This window comes from Oryza glaberrima, chromosome 10 (assembly GCF_000147395.1).
Source record: "Oryza glaberrima chromosome 10, OglaRS2, whole genome shotgun sequence".
Classification (NCBI taxonomy): Eukaryota; Viridiplantae; Streptophyta; class Magnoliopsida; order Poales; family Poaceae; genus Oryza; species Oryza glaberrima.
Window position 1 is genome coordinate 21,368,243 of NC_068335.1, and position 19,033 is coordinate 21,387,275.

At 42.7% G+C, this 19,033-nt stretch overlaps 3 protein-coding genes across 4 annotated transcripts; 1 reads left to right on the forward strand and 2 right to left on the reverse strand.

The window, feature by feature from the left end:
• Positions 1–4,523: 4,523 nt before the first annotated feature.
• Positions 4,524–6,018, reverse strand: LOC127786075 (ethylene-responsive transcription factor ERF034-like). Its single transcript, XM_052313401.1, has one exon. The coding sequence runs from the start codon at positions 5,879–5,881 to the stop codon at positions 5,012–5,014; it is 870 nt and encodes a 289-aa protein (XP_052169361.1). The 5' UTR covers positions 5,882–6,018; the 3' UTR covers positions 4,524–5,011.
• Positions 6,019–10,634: 4,616 nt separating this feature from the next.
• On the forward strand, positions 10,635–14,600 carry LOC127785730 (8-amino-7-oxononanoate synthase-like). 2 transcript variants are annotated; one of them, XM_052313130.1, is made up of 11 exons: positions 10,642–11,206; positions 11,441–11,553; positions 11,745–11,852; positions 11,944–12,182; positions 12,278–12,319; positions 12,425–12,512; positions 12,594–12,727; positions 13,251–13,339; positions 13,578–13,728; positions 13,807–13,875; positions 14,194–14,600. In XM_052313130.1, the coding sequence occupies exons 1-11, from the start codon at positions 11,011–11,013 to the stop codon at positions 14,315–14,317; spliced, it is 1,353 nt and encodes a 450-aa protein (XP_052169090.1). In that variant the 5' UTR covers positions 10,642–11,010; the 3' UTR covers positions 14,318–14,600. The 2 variants fall into 2 exon arrangements, 1 of the variants encoding a protein (XP_052169090.1); XR_008019862.1 differs by lacking the exon at positions 14,194–14,600 and having other exon boundaries at positions 10,635–11,206; positions 13,597–13,728.
• A 3,329-nt stretch (positions 14,601–17,929) lies between these two features.
• On the reverse strand, positions 17,930–19,033 carry LOC127786143 (uncharacterized). The gene is made up of 2 exons (XM_052313473.1): positions 18,219–19,033; positions 17,930–18,125 (listed from the first exon to the last, which is right to left on the reverse strand). Exons 1-2 carry the CDS (start codon positions 19,031–19,033, stop codon positions 17,930–17,932), a joined length of 1,011 nt encoding a protein of 336 aa, XP_052169433.1.

The window sequence follows — 19,033 nt, forward strand, 5'->3', positions numbered from 1 at the left end:
CATGCATGGACCTAGTCATGCATCACTGATCGCTAAGTCAAAAGATCAAAATCTCGATACCAAGTTAGGAATATTCTTGGAGATTGTACATATAGAAAAATGGAGAAGATATGAACAGGTACTGAATAGTGATTTCTTTGATCAATGTGCCTGGCAATTAGGAAGGAAAAAGGAGTCAGGCTAACATGTCAAATGGCCATACATATATTCAGCTCACAATTAATTAATTTATTACAAGATACTTTACTCTGATTTTTCCATGCATGGACTTCATTGGCCGACCTTTTTTTAAGGAGTCCTAATTTTTGTTGGGGTCCAAGCTAAGAGGCAACAAGAGGTCCTGATTTTCCCTAAAGTGTCACATGAGTGTTGAGCACTGTCATATGGTGAAGCATCTAATGATGGCAAGTAAAAGCCATTGCATCAGCATCTGTTGCATTCATATGATGAGCTTTCTTTCTTTCCAACACTCCACACAACTGTTAAGGCTGTATCAGATTCAGAGGCATATGCATGCCTGATCTACTCTATTACTTACCTTGTTGCAGAGATTTATGCATCAAGTTTAAGACACAATTGCACTAATTAATTGAGGCCATGTTGGCTGCTTTATTCCTTGCTTGTTGCCACAGCACAGTGCTAGCTAGGCAGCAGTCCTTGCTCTAGACTTTTTCCTTTTCTTTTTTTTTTCCCCTTGATGAAAGCAACCAAGCTAGCTAGTCAATTACCAAAAAGAAAAATATGCACCCTTTTGTTTGTTGCCTAGTCATTGTTAACACACTTTGAGTTGAGCACGGTTGCTTCTTTTTAATTTTTTTCTAGAGGCCTACATTTTTTTGCTAAATAGTTCGCCTTTTTTCTTATAGAAAAATTTCAGCATCGTCAGATCGATTGAGATTCATACGTTTCTAAATTACCTTGACGGAATTGAGTCAAGCTAATTGGCTACATTTCTAGATGAGAATTAATAGTTAGTAGTTGAATATATTGTAGTCACTAGCTAGCTGCTAATATATATGACTTGTACATATACCACAAATAATATTTCTTTCCTTATAAACAAGACATGTCATGCATATTTTTCATCAACTTCAGTATATTTGCTTTGTCAAATTGAAGTGTCACTTATGCATTTGTTATCTTTTTTCCCCCATGTTAAATATGCATCATATTGCATCCCGGTCATTGCATTGCATTGCACCCTACTACTAGTAATAAGTAGGCCATGATGAGCTTGTGATCACAACTTTGCAACCAACACACACATTCAAAGATTTTCCTTTTCTTTTCTTTGCCTTTTTTTTTCCCTTTGCATTCATGAGTAGTGCTTTCTAGCTAGGACCTCTACTGTACATGTATTTTCCTAATTAATAATTCATGTATGCAGATTGCCGTCGCTTCCGTGCGATATCTCACAGAAAAGGATCGCAAAGTGCCAAAGCAGGTCAGCGTCTAACTAGATGACAAGCCACAAAATGCACTACTTGCACCATATGGGCTAATTTACAAGATAATTTTGTACCATGAAATCTGTTAATCTTGCCATAATCAAGCCCTAGTTGGCAGATTAATTAGGGGGCTCACCCAATGAAAGATATGATTAATTTAGTCTCAGTAACCAACTAATTAATTGTCGTTAGCTGAGACAGGAGACAAACTAACAAACACTGATCGCGTCCTGATTAAGACAACCCATTTTTGAAGCTCATTCCTTACTCCGATTTCTCGAGACAATAGACAAGTAGGCATGTAAGTGACTCTAATTGCATGCAGTTCTTCAACTTATTTAGAACGTGGGGGAATTTGCATGAATTGTTTTTCCATGTAGAGCTGTCTTACTATTGGCACACAGAGATCGGACCTACCGGCCGGCCAACGACTAGCTAGCTAGCGAGTGTTTCACCTGTTTTCAGCTGGAAAAATGGACGTGATGTGCGTATCAATTCAAAGGAGATGCTCTCTCCGGTCATGCAAACAAATTGTCTTAAGGTATAGTATGGTCTTTGATATATAGTCAATAATTTATGATATAGCATATTTGTTAAACCAAATAAAACTTACTACTAGAGTATGCTAATTTCAAGACAGTTTTAACAATGTGATTTTCATGTATCCAATTAAAATATTTTAAGAAGATGTGAAATGACCGTAGCTTAACTAGTTAGGCTCCTTATGTTTGAATCTGTTTACCCGGATTTAATTTCTGGGCTTGGCATGGGTGCTTGCGTTTATGATTAATCACTTTTTTATTGGTACATGACACCCATTGACAACGGTTTTTGGATGTGTTCATATGATAGTGTAAGAATATATTTAAGAAGATATTTACGCATGCTTGAAATTTATAAATGTTCTATTATAGAAGTGCGCCCTAAGCGACAAGCTATCGGAAATCAAAATCATGCATAGCCGGATCTTCAGCAGAGTCGTGTCACCTGTTTTGATCGTTCGAATGGTCTAAAATATTGGACGGCTAACAACCTTCTTTGCTTAATCTTGCTCCCATGGTCTTAATTAATCTTTGCCCAGAACGATTAGGTCCTGGAAACTAGGATTAACAAAACTTTAATTGCAGTGAGGATCAAGAAAAAAAATTCTCCCTGTATAATTTTCGGTTTTGAGAGGTATTCCGTACCAATCAACGTCGATAAGATCAAAAATCGAAAGAAAAGCGAAATTAAATATGGCACACGAGGGTGACAGCCGTGCACTGTCCAGGCGCGTACACGTCGCTCGCGTACGTACTTTGTGTGCAGTAGCAGTTGGTACTCCTGCACAGTGTACGCGCGCGCGACATCTGTACACTACGTACACGTTTACGTATACGTGTATATGCTTGTCGTCCACGTAGGCAACCTCCGCTACTCGGTCTCTAAGAGCTTACAATAGCAGGTTATAAACCAACTATAAACATATTTTAAAGAGATAAAAGAAAGAGAGAAAAGCAGCGGGCTACAAATCTGTAGCCAGCTGTAACACGGACTCTAAGATGTAATATGTGTATGACAGGTGAGATCAGGCATTAATAGTATTGTAAGCAACTATTATATAAATTGGCTATTATATTGGCTATAGATGATTTGGAGCTAACAGTTGGCTATACTATTAAACTTGCTCTAACGCAGAGCTGATCACCGATCAGAGTGTAGTACAGGAAATGAGCGTCGCCAGACTTTACCCTAAATTCAGGACTACATGTTTCTGTTTTCTCGCGCACGCTTAACAAACTGCTAAACAATAATTTTTTAAAAAAAATATAAGAAAGTTGTTTTAGGAAAATGTATTAATCTATTTTTCAATTTTTTATAACTAATAGTTAAGTATGCATTAATCCCTGTTTTATGTGTGAAGGGGAGCGGTTCCCCAACCGCTCCAGAAGAACATAGCTTAATTAAATTTCCTATGGTGAAATCAGTCTATACAGATTTAAGTTCTAAAATTGATACAAATATTCATATTTACTACTAATTGTTTTTTCAGTATTAGACAACGAGATGTCTATGGAGACATCATAGTAGTATCCAGTAGCCTACGTGGCGTTGCATTGGGAAGCCTAGCGCGGTGAGTCACCCTCCACCGTGGCATGGCCCCACCTGTCAGTTTGTAACTGCCAACCAACTCACTGAAAAATTAGATGGACGATTTTGTCTCCGTAAAACAGAGTGAAATTAGGAGGACCACTGGATCCGCTATGCCAGGGATGTACTCATGATCTGGGCCATCCACGTGTCTGATTAAATACTTGACCCTGACATGACATACACGCATACTTAATGCATTAGCTTAATTAGCGAGCAACAATTGGTTTGGGATCATGGCAATGCAAAGCTTCTACTACTAGCTAGCTAGGCATGATCATGCAAGAGGCAGCCTGATGACTTTGATGTTAACAACTGCAAGCAAGAGGGGTTATTTCACTAGTCTTGTCTTTCACATGTTAACTGTTTGAGTAGCTGCTTAGTTTGGAGAGGCAGTGTCCTAATCCAGCAAAGGGCAGGGCAGGGTCAGACCAGAAATGCTGCCTCATGGTAAGTGGGAACATTAGCTTTCTCACTGGAATATGATGCCATTGCTTGAAACAACTGTGCTCACTGTAGTGTAACAAAATCTTGTTCCTGCTATCTTTGATAATGGAACCCGTGTTTATCGGAAAAATGCTTACTGTACCAGCCTAATGAAGACGAAGATGATGATGAACAAGAAGATGATGAACAAGAAGAGGAAAAGATCTTTCCAAAGCAGCCAGCAAAAAAAGGATTTATAAAAAAAAAGAAAAGAAAAGAAAAGAAGGGTAGCCAAAGGAGAAAGCAGGGGAGAAGAGAAGAAGATGAGATGAGCTGAGATGCTGCAGCCACATGAGGAATGCTACCTTTTGTCTCCACTTGATCATGGAGGAGACCAAGACCAGCCAACCAAATCACCAATTAGTTAACTGCATTTGCTACTAATTGCTAGTGCTAAACAAAGGTTTGGTTAAACGGTAGCCACCAGTAAACAAATCAGTATGCAAAAGAGGAATGGGGTTTTAATATTACCAAAGTCAGCAGGAGCGAGCCAGTAACATCCTAGCTGGACCAGCTTCCTGGGAATTTTTATTTCAGCTCAATTCTCGATTTCTCATTGCATTACACACTGATTAACCTTTTTTTTTTTCATTGGGAACTCAGTACAGAACATGGAGTACACAGTATACATCACCTAAATTCTAGCAAGGTCAACTAGTAGCAGAATTCACACATAACTATGTAGCAATAACTATAATTAAGTTACTGCAGATAGTACTACATATATAGCCTTTTTTTTCCTCAGTAGTATTTGTATAATATATATATTAGATATTATATTACCCCTTATTAAGTAAATAGAAAAGGGAAAAGGAGGAAAGAAATACTGCTTTTCCAAAGGTAATAAACTACAGAAGAAAAGGAAAAAAAAGAGAAGAGAGAGAAAAAAAGAAGAAATAAAAAGTGGTAATTAATCCTAGTGGTGTATTGCAATTTAGTCCTTGGGATTAAGCATCTGTTACTCCCAAGTCCCAAAGCAATGGCTCCTCAAGCCGGAGCTCCGCATTGACCTCGTCGACGTCGGCGAGCGGCGCCCACATCGCCGGGAACCCGAACGGCCCGTCCTGGATGTCGAACAGCAAGTCCGGCAGGTCGAACAGCTGCTGCTCATCCGCCACCGCCGCCGCCGCCGCCGCCGCCACCGGCGCGGTGGTTGAGCCGTCGTCGTCGTCGTTCTTGGCGGCAGCGGCAGGCTGCTCGTCGGCGTCGGCGTGGACGACGCATGGCGCGACGTCGTCGGCCGACGAGGAGGAGGAGGGCGACGAGGACGGGGACGTGGTGAACGCGGCGGCCAATGCGGCGGCGGCCTGGACGTCCTTGGGCGAGGCGGAGGCGGCGCGCGGGAGGACGCCGGCGAGGTCCGGGAAGTTGAGGTGCGCGGCGCGGCCCTTGATGGCGAGCGCGGCGACGTCGTGGGCGCGCGCGGCCATGTCGGCGGTGGGGAACGTGCCGAGCCAGATGCGCGACTTCTTCCGCGGCTCGCGGATCTCCGACACCCACTTCCCCCACGCCCGCATCCGCACGCCGCGGTACACCGGGTGCTTCCCGTCGCTGCTCCGCTTCCTCTTCTTCGTCGCCGCCGACGACTTCCCCGCCGCCGCCGCCTCCGCCTCCTCCTCTTCCTCCTCTCCTGCGCCGCCGCCTGCAGCCTCATCAGCCTCTCCTACCACCTCCTTCTTCCTCTTCCCCCCGGCCACAGCATTGGGTCTGGCCGGCGACGACCACGCGTCCGTGACGGCGGAGGAGCAGGAGGACGTGGAGGCAGCCGAGGAGGACGAAGACGAGGAGGTTTCTTGGAGCTCCTTCGCCATTGCCATGGCGAGCTACCAAGCTTAGCAGCTGCAGAGTGTGAGCACGAGGTCGAACAGGTTGCGTGCGGGCGGAGTGGCGCCTGCGTCTGAATGCGTAGTGAGGAGAGAGGGGGGTTTTTATTGCGAGTTCCAAATGCAAACGAGAGTTTTAACTTGGAGATTAAACAACTGATGATGGGGCCTCAAACCCGTCCTATATATGCTTGGTGTCCCCCCGTTGTTGTCCCCACGGTGTCGCCGTGTTTATTTCAGGCTCGCTCGTTCATCATATGATTTTTTAAAAAAAAATTCCTTGGTTGCTGGTACAAGTTAGAAAAAAAAACTGTGTGAGATAAAAAGCAGTTTTATTTGTTGTATGTATGATGAGCTTTAGTTGGTCCAGTTTTAGTAGTTGAGGCTAGGACATCAAATTGGTACTAGTTTCTCCAAAATTTGTTTATTTGTCCTATGAAACGGGGTGGACGAAACTTTCTTAAATCATGCAACCTCCATCGTGTAGCTATTGGTTTCCGTGACCAACGTTTGATCATCCGTCTTATTTTTAAAAAATGATTAATATTTTTATTGTTATTAGATAATAAAGCATGAATAGTACTTTATGTGTGACTATTTTTTAAAAAAAAATTCATATTTTTTTTAAATATGACGAACAGTCAAACGTTGGTCACGGAAACCCATAACTGCAATTATATTGGACGGAGGTAGTACGTGGTAGGTTAATTAGTAACATCGTGTGATCTACATCATCTTAATCTATAGCGAGTTTCTTGTTTAAGGCCTTGTTTAGTTGCGAAAAATTTTTGGGTTTGGTTATCACATCGGATATAAGAACATACATTTGAAGTATTAAACATAGTCTAATAACAAAATAATTACAGATTCCGCCAAAAAACTGCGTGGCGAATTTATTAAGCCTAATTAATCCATCATTAGCAAATGTTTACTGTAGCACCACATTGTCAAATCATGGCGCAATTAGGCTTAAAAGATTTATCTCGCAATTTACACGCAATCTGTATAATTGGTTTTTTTCCTGTATTTAATACTCCATGCATGTGTCCGAATATTCGATGTGAGCGTGAAAATTTTGTTTTGGAAACTAAACAGGGTCTAATTCTCGGTATGTAATAAGTTGTTATGAACCAGAACACACCACATGTTGTAATTAAGGAGAAAATTCCGAGGGGTTTTTTAGGAAAGGGGAAAAAACGCGTGTAACACCTGTGTTCCACTTTGATCTACAAGTAACATGGGACATATATCAGCATCCACATCCATTTCACCTCATATCAATGTAGAAGGTGATGGGACGGGCCCATGCAAAAGGAGGAAGAGGAGGACTGTTCAGTCACTGACAGCTTGGCCCTCAAGGGATGACTAATATTCATGGAAGGCAGCCAAGGACACCATGAGGGGCTCCTCAATGTATTGTTCCTTTCAAGTGCTCAAGAAACCCTGGTGTCTTGCTGGTGACACACCCCCCAATTAAAGGCATGTCACACCAGCCCACAAACCCCCTCCCCCTCATGTGTGCTGCAGCACCCCCCATTTTACAACTCATCTGGCTTTTCCATGCTGCTGCCCACATTAGCTCCTGTTGGCTTGGCTCTTTATCTTATCTCATCCTGCAAGGGATCACACAACCAAAGAGATTCTCTATATCAACAGCTGTTGGTGTGATATGAGCCACTGACATGTGAGACCGGACCTATCTGTCAGTGATCACTACTGCACCAGTAGTACTGTAGAGGATGTGAAAAATGCAATGCGAACAGCTGACCATTGCAGGTTCTGGAACAGGTTAGGATGTGAAAATGGCAGCCCATGCAAGTGGAAATCAAGGCAAGGGGCATATCAGCATATGGCAGTGGTAGTGGCCAGTGGGCAGTAGTATTATGGCATTGGGATTGGAGCACATGGATTTGGCCAGGGGATGTGTGGCTGCACCCGAGGTCTGGCTTTTGGAAGGCCCTGCTGTCTCTTGGAAGCAAAAAAAATTTGTGCTTGCCTTGCATGCAGCCATGCTGGGCTTGCTCCCTTGGATGTATGTGGCAAGTGAACCCCATCTACGCATAATTGCATTGGATTTTCCCTTCATTGGATTCCAGATGCATGTTGTTATTGTTTTTGTTGGTATTCTCTTTTGTGAGCAACCATTCACTGTTTCGCTTTTAGTTCCTTTTCTCCTTCTAGAGTGTACTTACCACTACTAGTTTATTACTCCCTCCAAAGTTTGTCGTTAGGATAAAAAAATTGTAGGTAAAATGTATGGTTAATTTGGTTGTCCAAAATGTATAGTATGTATAATGACTAGAGATGACAACTACTCCGTCCATCCTAAAATATATAAGAATTTTTAGACGGAAGGACTATATCCTAAATTCGTAGTATTAAAATATATTTCATCTGTAAAAAAAATTATTATATTTTAGAATGGATGGAGTAATTACTGCCACACTAACTACGAGCTCCATCGCTTCACCTGCCACTGATTATAAACTGTAACACTTAATACTGACTAAAAAATAAAAAATAATATGTGAATAGATCTTTTATATATATTCTTAGCGACTTAGAAACAATGAAAAAAAGCTATGATAAAAAATATCAAAAATAACTTTAAAATTAAGTTTTAGAATTTAAATTTTAGTCACGACTAGTAAGCTGAAGAGCAAATGAAAAAGCTAACGGTGTTTCCATGTCAGAGTTGTGCGTACATCCAAAAGAGTTCAAATTCTGATATCCACGAATCAGCGTTCCCGCCCTCACGCGCCGGCCCACACGAACTTGTGTAGGTAGAAAGCATGTGTCTTCGTATCGTAAGAGTGGATACCTATACGTACACTCAACCCGTCAACGGCCTTCGTTTTCCACGGGGGAGATCGATCAATGCATGCATATTGTCGATCGATCGATCGAAGCGCCGCCGCGCGGCGCGCGTCGTCCCATTGCCTGGCCCTGATGCGGTGAACGCGCACGCGCTCCGGACATCGGCGCGCGACGCGCCCTCCGTGTTCTGATGCGTCATCCACCGCGCATGTGCCTGCCGCCATGTGCGCGCGCATGCTTCGTGTCCGCTGCACAGAGCGTGGCCGCGTCGCGGCGACGATGGTTTGCACGGTCCAATGCCCGGGCGACAGCCATGGCGCGAGCGCGACCCCCGGCTTGCTGGGAGGGCGGCAATAATCCATTTCAACTATTGGATCCAAGCGTTCGGTTCCAGCTGCCGGGACACGTAGTGCACTCTCCTCGTTATCTCCTGGTGTGTCTTCTTCCACTCCTCATCACTGTGGCCATACTACATGCTACTACTCAATTGTGTATGTAGCCAATCGATTGGAGTACAGACTAGCTACGACAGAGAACGGTGCTCTGCTTCCCATTATTTTCTTTCAAGAGCTAGGACAGTACAAAGGAGTACAGTAGGAGTATGCACCCCCCATACTACTCTACATTCGAATTCGAGATGGCGACCACAACCTTGTTTTGGTTGCAAAAATCATTCGGGGATGCATGCTTATATTAGTGTTACCACGTTTTTCTCCACTGAAATGAAAGGCTCAATAGATCCGTGCTTCAACGGATAAAAAATCGATCTTCATATCTACAAGTAGATATACACTATCAAAATATATACTTCATTTGTTTTCAAATAGCTAACACTGGGCACAAATTTTAAAACTGACAACTCAGTCTTTTTTTTACAAAAGGAATTACAAATACTTAAAGGAATAACAGATCATAGTATATTGTATGTCTTAAATATAAGCATTATGGAGTTAGTACTATCACTGTGACTTCAGAGTTTTTATTTTATTTTATTTTTTTTTTAGAACTGACTTCAGAGTTGACATGAGAAAAACCTGACATCGTCCGGCGACGATGGCATCAGGCAATATCGGCACACGGCAGGTTTGATTCGCTCATCAGATTTCGGTGCGTACCAATCTGTACCATGCATACGCGTTAGCTAGGTTTGCGGCGTTTTTACTCATCATCGCGGTAGCTAGCTGCATATGATGCATCTTTGGCCATATCTGAGGTGAACAGTGGGGATGAAGCTGTACCAAAGCACCATGATCTGGCTGCATAAAACACATTTGAATCTCTACACTGTAGTCTTCCGTGAGGCAATTAATTAGGTGCTGGAGAATAACGCATAATTAATCAAGGAATGAAAAATGGTGAGAAAAATGGCACATGTATTGCTGGTACATCGTTGGCACTTGGCAGTTAGGCTTAAGACTGAGTTCTTTTCATCAACTTCAAACGATAACTTCTTTGTTTTTCGTTAGCATGTTTTCGAACCTATTAAACGCATAATTAATAAAGGACTGAAAAATGGTGAGAAACAATGTTATTGTTACTGGTACTAGTACATCGTTTGCAGTGGCCTGTCGAGTCAATTTCTTTTGAGGCAACCAAGACGAAAGCATCAGCTAACCGAGTGAAAAATAGGGTCAAGACGAGCACGCTGAGGCCTATCTCAAAGTTGGTCCGGCCGAGCAAGCCCACTGCAACTCTAGAAATACGGGCCACATAACTAACTTGCAAATTTTGGGCTGAATACTGGGCTTCCAAGAGGCGGAATCCTATTTGGGCCGGATATCTGCGAACGCTAAATGGGCCTCCAAAAGAGCCCTCTACTATTCAATGGGCGGGCCCACGAAGAAAAGGTTGGGCCCACTACGGAACGGAAGCCTAGGGCCAGCCGGCAGCCGTCGGATCAAGATGGACGGCTTCTGTGCCTCGACCAGCCCTCTCGCCCTCGTCGCCGGCTGCCTCCGCCGCCGCACGCCGCCGCCGCCACCTCATCGCTGGCCCGCGCCGCGCCGCCGCCTGATGGGATTCCGCGCGTCTATATCCCACGTCCCTCTTGCTGCTTCTCTTCCACTCGCCTCCGTCGCGGTGAGCGAGCGAGCGCGAGCGGCGATGGAGGATACGAGGAGGAGGGGTGGTCGAATGTGAGAGGCGAATCCACGTCTTGCCGCTGAGAAGGCGGCGGGAGGGAGCAACGTCGTGAGACCCACCACGCGGTCGCTGACGGGTGGGCCCAACCACCCGGCCGCCGCCACTCCCGCGCCCTTATCATCTATCTGCCTCGTCTTCTCCGCCCCCTCAAGCTGTTCGACGGAATGGCGCAGTGGGACGCGCTCGTGGACGCCGCGCTGGCGAGGCTGGCGTCCAGGAGCCTCCTGCGCGCCACGCGCCCCATCGCCCTCGCGCCGCCGCCCGCGCCGCCGGAGACCTTCCCCGGCCCAGGCCCGTGGGACCGCGCAGCCGTCGAGATCCGGCTCGACCGCGCAACGCTCCACCAATGGCTGGCTGAAGGTCCAACCTTTTTTTATCATCTGCTTTGCTTCCATGCATATCAAATTTTCATTTTTTTATTATTATTTCTTCCATGTAATAACTGCCTTTGAGATAAGCCTAAACAACATGTTCTAGTTTCTTTCAATATCATTTTTAATGGGAAAGGTGTTATCAACAATTCTAGTTGTTATCAATATAGTTTCGTTTTGCAGAAACTCTACCAACTTCTCATGTATCGTTTTACTTGATTAGGTGGTGAGGGGAGTGGCCAAGAAGAGAAAGTGGACGAGAAACTGATTCTTTTCTCCGGGAATGATTACATGGGCCTCAGCTCGCATCCTGCAATTCGCCATGCCGCAGTGAAGGTGCTCCTTTCTTGCACCCATGGCTATTGTTTGGTGCAGAATTTTTTTGACACTCTAGGATTTGCACCATGTTTCATTGAGGGGCAAATCCTAGACTGGCGCATGATCGATTTTTCCTTGTTTGATCTATGGAGTGGACTGAATCAATGCTTCGGTGGTTAACTTTGCCAACATTCTGGTGTATCTACTAGGCAGCTGAAGAGTACGGCATGGGCCCTAGAGGATCTGCGTTAATTTGTGGATATACTACTTATCACAAAATGGTGGAGGAATCTTTGGCAGAGCTGAAGAAAAAGGAGGTACTGTTGTGTTCAAAATTTAAGCAACCACATGTGCCCGGTATACAAAATAAAATAAAAAACTTGCAGCCTTACTAGAGTCCTTCTACAGGATTGCCTTCTTTGTCCCACTGGATTTTCTGCCAATATGGCTGTAATGACGGCTCTGGGAAACATCAGCTCTCTGTTGGCTGCTGGGAGAAAACCTGCGGAGGACGAAAGAATAGCAATTTTCTCAGATGCTCTGAACCATGCTTCGATCATTGATGGGATTCGCCTTGTTGAGCGACAGCAAGAAGTGGTATCATTTGTGTACAAGCACTGTGACATGTCCCATCTTGAACTTTTGCTGTATGTTTTTCACTTTCCAGTCATAACTCATAACATACAAAATGCTAAGCACTAATTTACTTAGTTATAAACCATGTTTGTGATTACACATGCAGATCCAGTTGCTCAATGGAAAAGAAAGTTGTTGTCACAGATAGGCAAGTTATATATCCAAGTAAATTTCATCATTTAAGAAGCATTTATTCTTTGTATTAGTGAGTAGGGTACCGAACTCAGAAGCTCTTTTGATTGGTAAAATGCAGCCTGTTCAGCATGGATGGTGATTTTGCTCCATTGCCTGAGCTTGTCAAGTTGCGCAGAAAGTATGGGTTTTTGTTGGTGATCGACGATGTTAGTATATTATCTTCCCTGAAATACAGTATTTTTCTGGCCTAATATTAATCAAGTTATGTTGCAAATTTCCTTTTCAAGGCACATGGAACACTTGTTTGTGGTGAGAATGGTGGTGGTGCACCTGAACTGTTTGAATGTGAGAATGAGATTGACATAAGTGTTGGCACCTTAAGCAAGGCTGTTGGCTGCCAGGGTGGTTTTATAGCATGCAGGTATTCTATTATAAGGCATGTTCATGTTATCTGGCAAGGAAGAACTGCTCACAGTGCATATTAAACTGTGGAAATGAATCATAGATGCCTTGAAATAAAGGACTTCATAAAATACCTGAGACAAAACCTACTTGATAATATGTAAACAGTAGCGACATGCTCATCACGGCCAACAGGAAATGTTAGAACAAATGCTTGGATGACTTCAAACATTTTCCATATCTGTTGCTGTCCTGAGTAACTTATGGGCATCGGCGATTATAGTTTAGGAATTACGCTAAGTGCTTAACTTTTGATGTTAATAGATGCTCTGGACACCACATAATATTATTTATCAGGGTCTTGGTTATGAAATTTGCATTTCAGAGCCTCATGCTTATAAACTCAATAAATAGAAGTTCTCTTGAATTAGCCTCTCTTGATAATACTTCATGCCATAATCTCTGCATTTTGGATGCATGCCATAATCTGTCTTTACAATTTCCAATCTTATGACGAATAATAATTTGAAATTTGTTTGCAGTACCCGATGGAAGAGGCTGATTCAATCGCGAGGTCGTTCCTTCATATTTTCAACTGCTTTACCAGTGCCAATAGTTGCTTCTGTGTATGGTAATACTCTACACATTGTGTTCTAATAATTTAAAATATTGATATGGGAATCTGGTATTGATTGCTACATATACCTGTTTGTGTTACACTGTTTTCACGAGGAAGGGCATAGAAAACCTTCTCTATCACATTAATCCATAGAAGGACGAATTTAAATAAAACATTAACTAACGTAAAAATTATCTCATTGTCAAAGTAAATATCAGGAATTCTTCTAAACAGAATCAATTAATTTCAGCTGCCCTCTATGTATCAAGGGAGGAGAGATGGCGGAGATCAGTGATCTGGAGGCATGTGCAGTATTTTGCCTCTTTGACAAAACTCAACATAACAAGTCCCATAATTTCCATTGTAGTTGGAAGTGAAAAAGCAGCACTTAGAGCTGGAAGGTTCTCACTTCCTCCCATTTTTGTTTCTTGATAATATCAGTAGTTGTGTGTTCTAATCTTTTCATTTTGAAACTGCAGGGATATGCTAAGATCTGGATTTCATGTCACGCCAATCCGACCACCCACAGTACCGCCCAACTCATGCAGGTTGAAAATTTTCTGTTCCTAGCATTTTCCATCCTAATCTCTATTCATAGACTTCAGCAACCTAAAGCATCAGTGTTCCTAGGGACCATAGACTGTAATTGGATTAGGAACCAGGGTATATATGCATTTTTATTAATGTGTTTTCTTGGTCTTTGCTACTGCTCTCCAAAGATGGAATCCCTGCTAGACTTTTTTTTTTGAACTGCTTGCTATAATTTGTTGTCCAGATATTAGATGGTCCTAGTGTTCATCGACATAAGGTCGGGCCTGTTTCAACCAAGATTAACTGTTTTATTTCTTTCCATGAATTCTTTGCAGGTTGCGAATAACTCTCAGTGCTTCTCATTCTTCGGATGACATCAAAAGGCTGGTGGATGCGCTGACGCCGTGGCTCCCTCACAAACATGATATTCAGATATATGTTGTGGCATCAAAGCTCTAAACAATGATTCATCCGAGTGTTCAGCTCATCAAGCTTCAAGAAGTAACATTAGCTGAGATCCCACCGGATGATATGGGAGAAAAGGGGATAAGTTAGTGCTGGTTGACGCGATTAATACTGTGATATCTTTGTATTACAGCACAATCAATATGAATATGAAACATAACTGATGAAACAGTGCTACATCTTTTGCCCTCTCTAATTTGACTTTACTTAAACATAAAGCATCACATAATTAGCTAGGTAACAACATGAATGTATAGCATCCACTCTTTACTGCAAATACAGAAACGTATGCACAAACTACAAATATCGACAAATTGAGAGAGAGGGGCCACGCTTTATGCAAGGAACAACATTTATACAAACTCTAAGTGATCAGCAGATTAAGAGCAAACAAATAAAGCTAAATTATTATGGTGTATTGGAACAAGCGTGCTAAAAATAATATGTTATACTATATATATAACTCTCTCTTAATATGATGTAAACACAATTAGAGGTGCAGTAAAAATGGCAGCATCTGCTCCCCTGTGTTATTGAATATTCGGCTTAACTAGTTGATGGATCAACTCGTGTATGAAATGTCTTTGCAACAAATGCAGCTTAATCTGATTCTCCATCATTCCACATGCAGCTTACTGTACAAGTATTTTTACAGTCATTAAGAAGATAACGGGATGTACCATATTTTTTAAGTTGATACTTATCTGTTGGTACCTCTCAAAGACACTAAAATTTCTATTAACCAAAGAAGTGCAAGCTATGCAGAAAGCAGAGGTAAGAATAAGATAATGAAACACTCATCCTTGCATTTCTTTCTGATGCAATATGAATCTTCAGAAATATATATAGTGAAAGCCAAGGAGTAAGTTCGGAGAATTAGAGACTACAACTTTTCACTAATATCAATACAGTATACAGGCAACTACAGCATATAGGTCCTGTTCACTTTAATGCTATTTTTAACCATATCATTTTTTGATAAAGTTATCAAAAAAATATTTACATTTAGTTTGTTGCCAAATTTAGTCAATACATAAAAAATCCTGCCAAAATTTTGGCAATATTGCCATTTTGTCAAAATTTTAGTATTGACAAAACTTGGTAAGTTTTATTTTGGCTACAATCTGCACAGGTTCATATTCTACAGAACACTCAAAATAGCATAGTAGATGATTTACTAATGGGCAAAAGGCGATTTGAAATAGCATATATACAAAGGAAAACAACAGCGTTTAGGAAGGGTATACAGTAATACTTAAGAAGTTGAGAGTTCATGATCTCAACAGAATTGAAGAAATAAATAATCACGAAATAGATGTGTATTTATGTGTGAAGAGAGAAAAACCGATCAATATACAACCTGATGTATGCTTAATTGACTAGAGGGATATGACTAATTAGTTCTACACTAGTAATATCGTGCGCGTGCAATATACATTCTTCACAAATATATAACATGAAAATTAAACATACATTTCCAGCTCGACCGAAGTGTCCTGCAATAAAAATAAGGATTTGCTATAAACGTGCCGTCATGTTTTTCATGAAAAAATAGTTAGCATGTATTTACATTGTAAGTCCCTAAATTACATATGTAAGTCCCTAAATTACATATATAATTACATTAGATTTGTAATATAATTGCATTTGACATATTTTTACCTATGTCGTCATATTTTTAGATTGACCCTAAAAATATAACTAATATCCACATTTTACATGATTTGGATTAGTCATTTAGTATGACAATTGATAAAACCTATCCTTATTCAAAATATAATCTAAAAGGTTCAACATATGAAGTTGAAGCTGATATATTGGTGGTAAAAACTAGTAGAACCTATCCTTGCGAAAGAAGGCACCTGAAAACTTACTGGATATATAAAAAAAAGGGTGAATAGCTAATTAAGTCCCTCAAGTTTCACTGAAGGCTCATTTTGGTCCTTCACGTTTCATTTTGTCCACATAGCTCCTCTAAATATTTGTTTTGGCTTGACATCATCCTTGGGCCTACTTAATATGCCATATGGTTATTTTTAGTCAATATTTCTATTAGAAAATGTCCCTTTTGCCCTTAATTTATATACAACTATATACTAAAAGGGAGAAAACCAAGATGAATAAATAACATTGCAGATATACTTCCCATTATTTCAACATGTGCACATGAAACTTAAGCAATTACTATTGTATACAGCTTGCTAGTACATAATTTATTTTCGTTTTACATAATTTACTATACATTATCTTAAAAAAAATCAAGCATACAATTTTTCTCTTATATATGTGAATGATGGGGGTATTAGTGTCATTTATCAAGAGAGTTGTTGGTTCAAGGATAAGTTTGAACTAAAATGAAAACTTGAAGGACTAATATGGATAGATTGAAACATCAAAAACTAAACTGAGGCTTAGATAAAACTTGGAGGACCACTTTAGCTATTCACCCTAAAAAAAATAGTGGTAACCATATTTGCACCCAACACCTCCCACGGAGAGCTAAGGAGATTGAAATAATATTGAAGAAAATCCTTACCTTCAGACAATTTGTTAGCATTGGAGTTATCAGGATCCATGGAGTCCTCCAATGGTATCCTAGACTTGTCTGTTTCGTTTATGTGAAGGAATATTAATTAATGTATGTCTGGATTTCTAGTTAGAGAAGCAAATTGTTTGGCAATGCTACAGCAACCTACAGAAGATGATTTAAAGATGCTTCTGTCTAACCAGAAATCAAAGATAGCAAGTAGATAATATTTCATATGCTCTATCTTAGCCTGAATATAGGGCTGGAAGAGGCTCCCTTCTTTTCTGAACAGAATGCACAATTATTCTACTCTTCGTGAAACAAAAACCAAACATTATTATCAGAATCTTTGGAGAGGAATAGATGTCAACCCTAAAAATTTAGTCAATTTTCAGACTATTTTGTATATTAAATCTCCGTCCAAGAATCAAACCAGTGTACATAGAATGACAATTAATTAATATGTAAATTCAAACAAAAATAAAACGTAAATACTTACAGAAGAGGCACCACATAGAATAACACAGTAACGGAAGGTCAATCCTAGCGTGACTTCAGCTCCACTGCACAAACAAACTTAACTGGGATATAAGCCTTGGCTTCTTCACTCTAACTCAACTCTGTAATTTGACTTTCCTGATTGCCAACCAGAACAAACATAAAGTAGCAGTGCAGCACATAATTAACTAGGTAACAACATGCATGTATATAGCATCCACTGTTCATTGCAAAATTACCAAAAACGTATGCACAAGCTACAAACATCGATAGACTGATGATGAAAGACACACATTTATTCCATGAGTGACAAGCTAGCAAAACATGCAATTAAGCTCTGTCCAAAGCTCTAGATAGGGTAGTATGCTTGGACATGCATGCCTAACACACAAACATCAACAGATCATACATGGATCAACACTTGTCTCTCTCTCAGCTAGTATAGCTAAACACATACTTAATTAATCATGTGATTATATATGATAATATAGCTCTGGCTGCAGCTTGATGATACTATATCAGCGTAAGTGTATAGCATTCATGCATATGTAGTAGTAGTATTCAGTTCAGTTCAGTTCAGTTCAGTTGGGCTTGGAGCTTGGCACGTAGATCCTGGCCCAGAGGTGCCTCCCCTTGATCATGTACTTCGCCGTCTGCTGTCCGTCGAGCACCACCGGGATCATCGACGGGCACCGGAGCACCACCCGTCCGTACACCGGCAGCTGCCCCGCCGCCGCCTTCTCCACCATCACCGACTCCACGCACGGCCCGTACAACCTATGTTGAAGAAGAAGGTGTTGTTGGTATGATCATTCATGGCGAGAGATCGATCGAGAAGAAGGTGTTTGATCTGGGTTTGGTTTGGTTTACGAGTTGAAGAAGTTGATGATGTCGTCCTGTCTGATCGGGTAGCCGCGGGAGAAGGTGATGAACAGCGAGCGGTAGTCCTCCGGCAATGGGATGTAGCCGTGCTGCTGGTGCGGCTGCGGCGGCGGCGGCGGCGGCGGCTGCTCCTGCTGCTGCACCGGGAACCATGGCGAGGCCATCGGGTTCAGCGCGGCCACCGGCGGCGGCGGCGGCAGCATCGGGGCCATGTGGACGGCGTGGTGGTGGTACTGGTGGTACATCGGCGGCGGCGGCGGCGGTGGTGGTGTGCCGTCGAGCGCGTCGAGCACGTCGCGGGGGAGGAACGCGGCGGCTTCGGCGTCGTCGTCGTCGTCGGCGGCGGCGACGCCGTCGTCGAAGATGACGCGGCAGACGTTCCTGTACACGTCGCTGACGCCCTCCATGACCTCGTCGCGGTGCGCGTCGAAGTAGGCGAGGCCCTCGACGGGCTCGGCGAGGAGCGCGTTGGTGCAGGGGAGGAAGCGGAGCGCCGGGTCGGCGTCCCCGGCGGCGGCGAGCGCCGCGAGCCGCCGCTCCGCCCCGCCCGCGCCCCCTCGCCGCCGCGGCAGCCGCGCCAGGCACGCCAGCGCCTCGTCGACGAAGCGCAGCACGACGGGGGCCGGCAGCACGGCGACGCGGCGGACGAAGTCGTGGTGGCCGACGGACTCGAGCCACAGCCACAGCGCGATCACCCACCTCATCGGCCCCGGCTGCTGCCCGTGCTCGCCGACCAGCCGCCGGAACAGCTCCCGCTCCATCGTGTGGAACATCATCAGCGCAACCGCCCCGCTGCTCGCCAT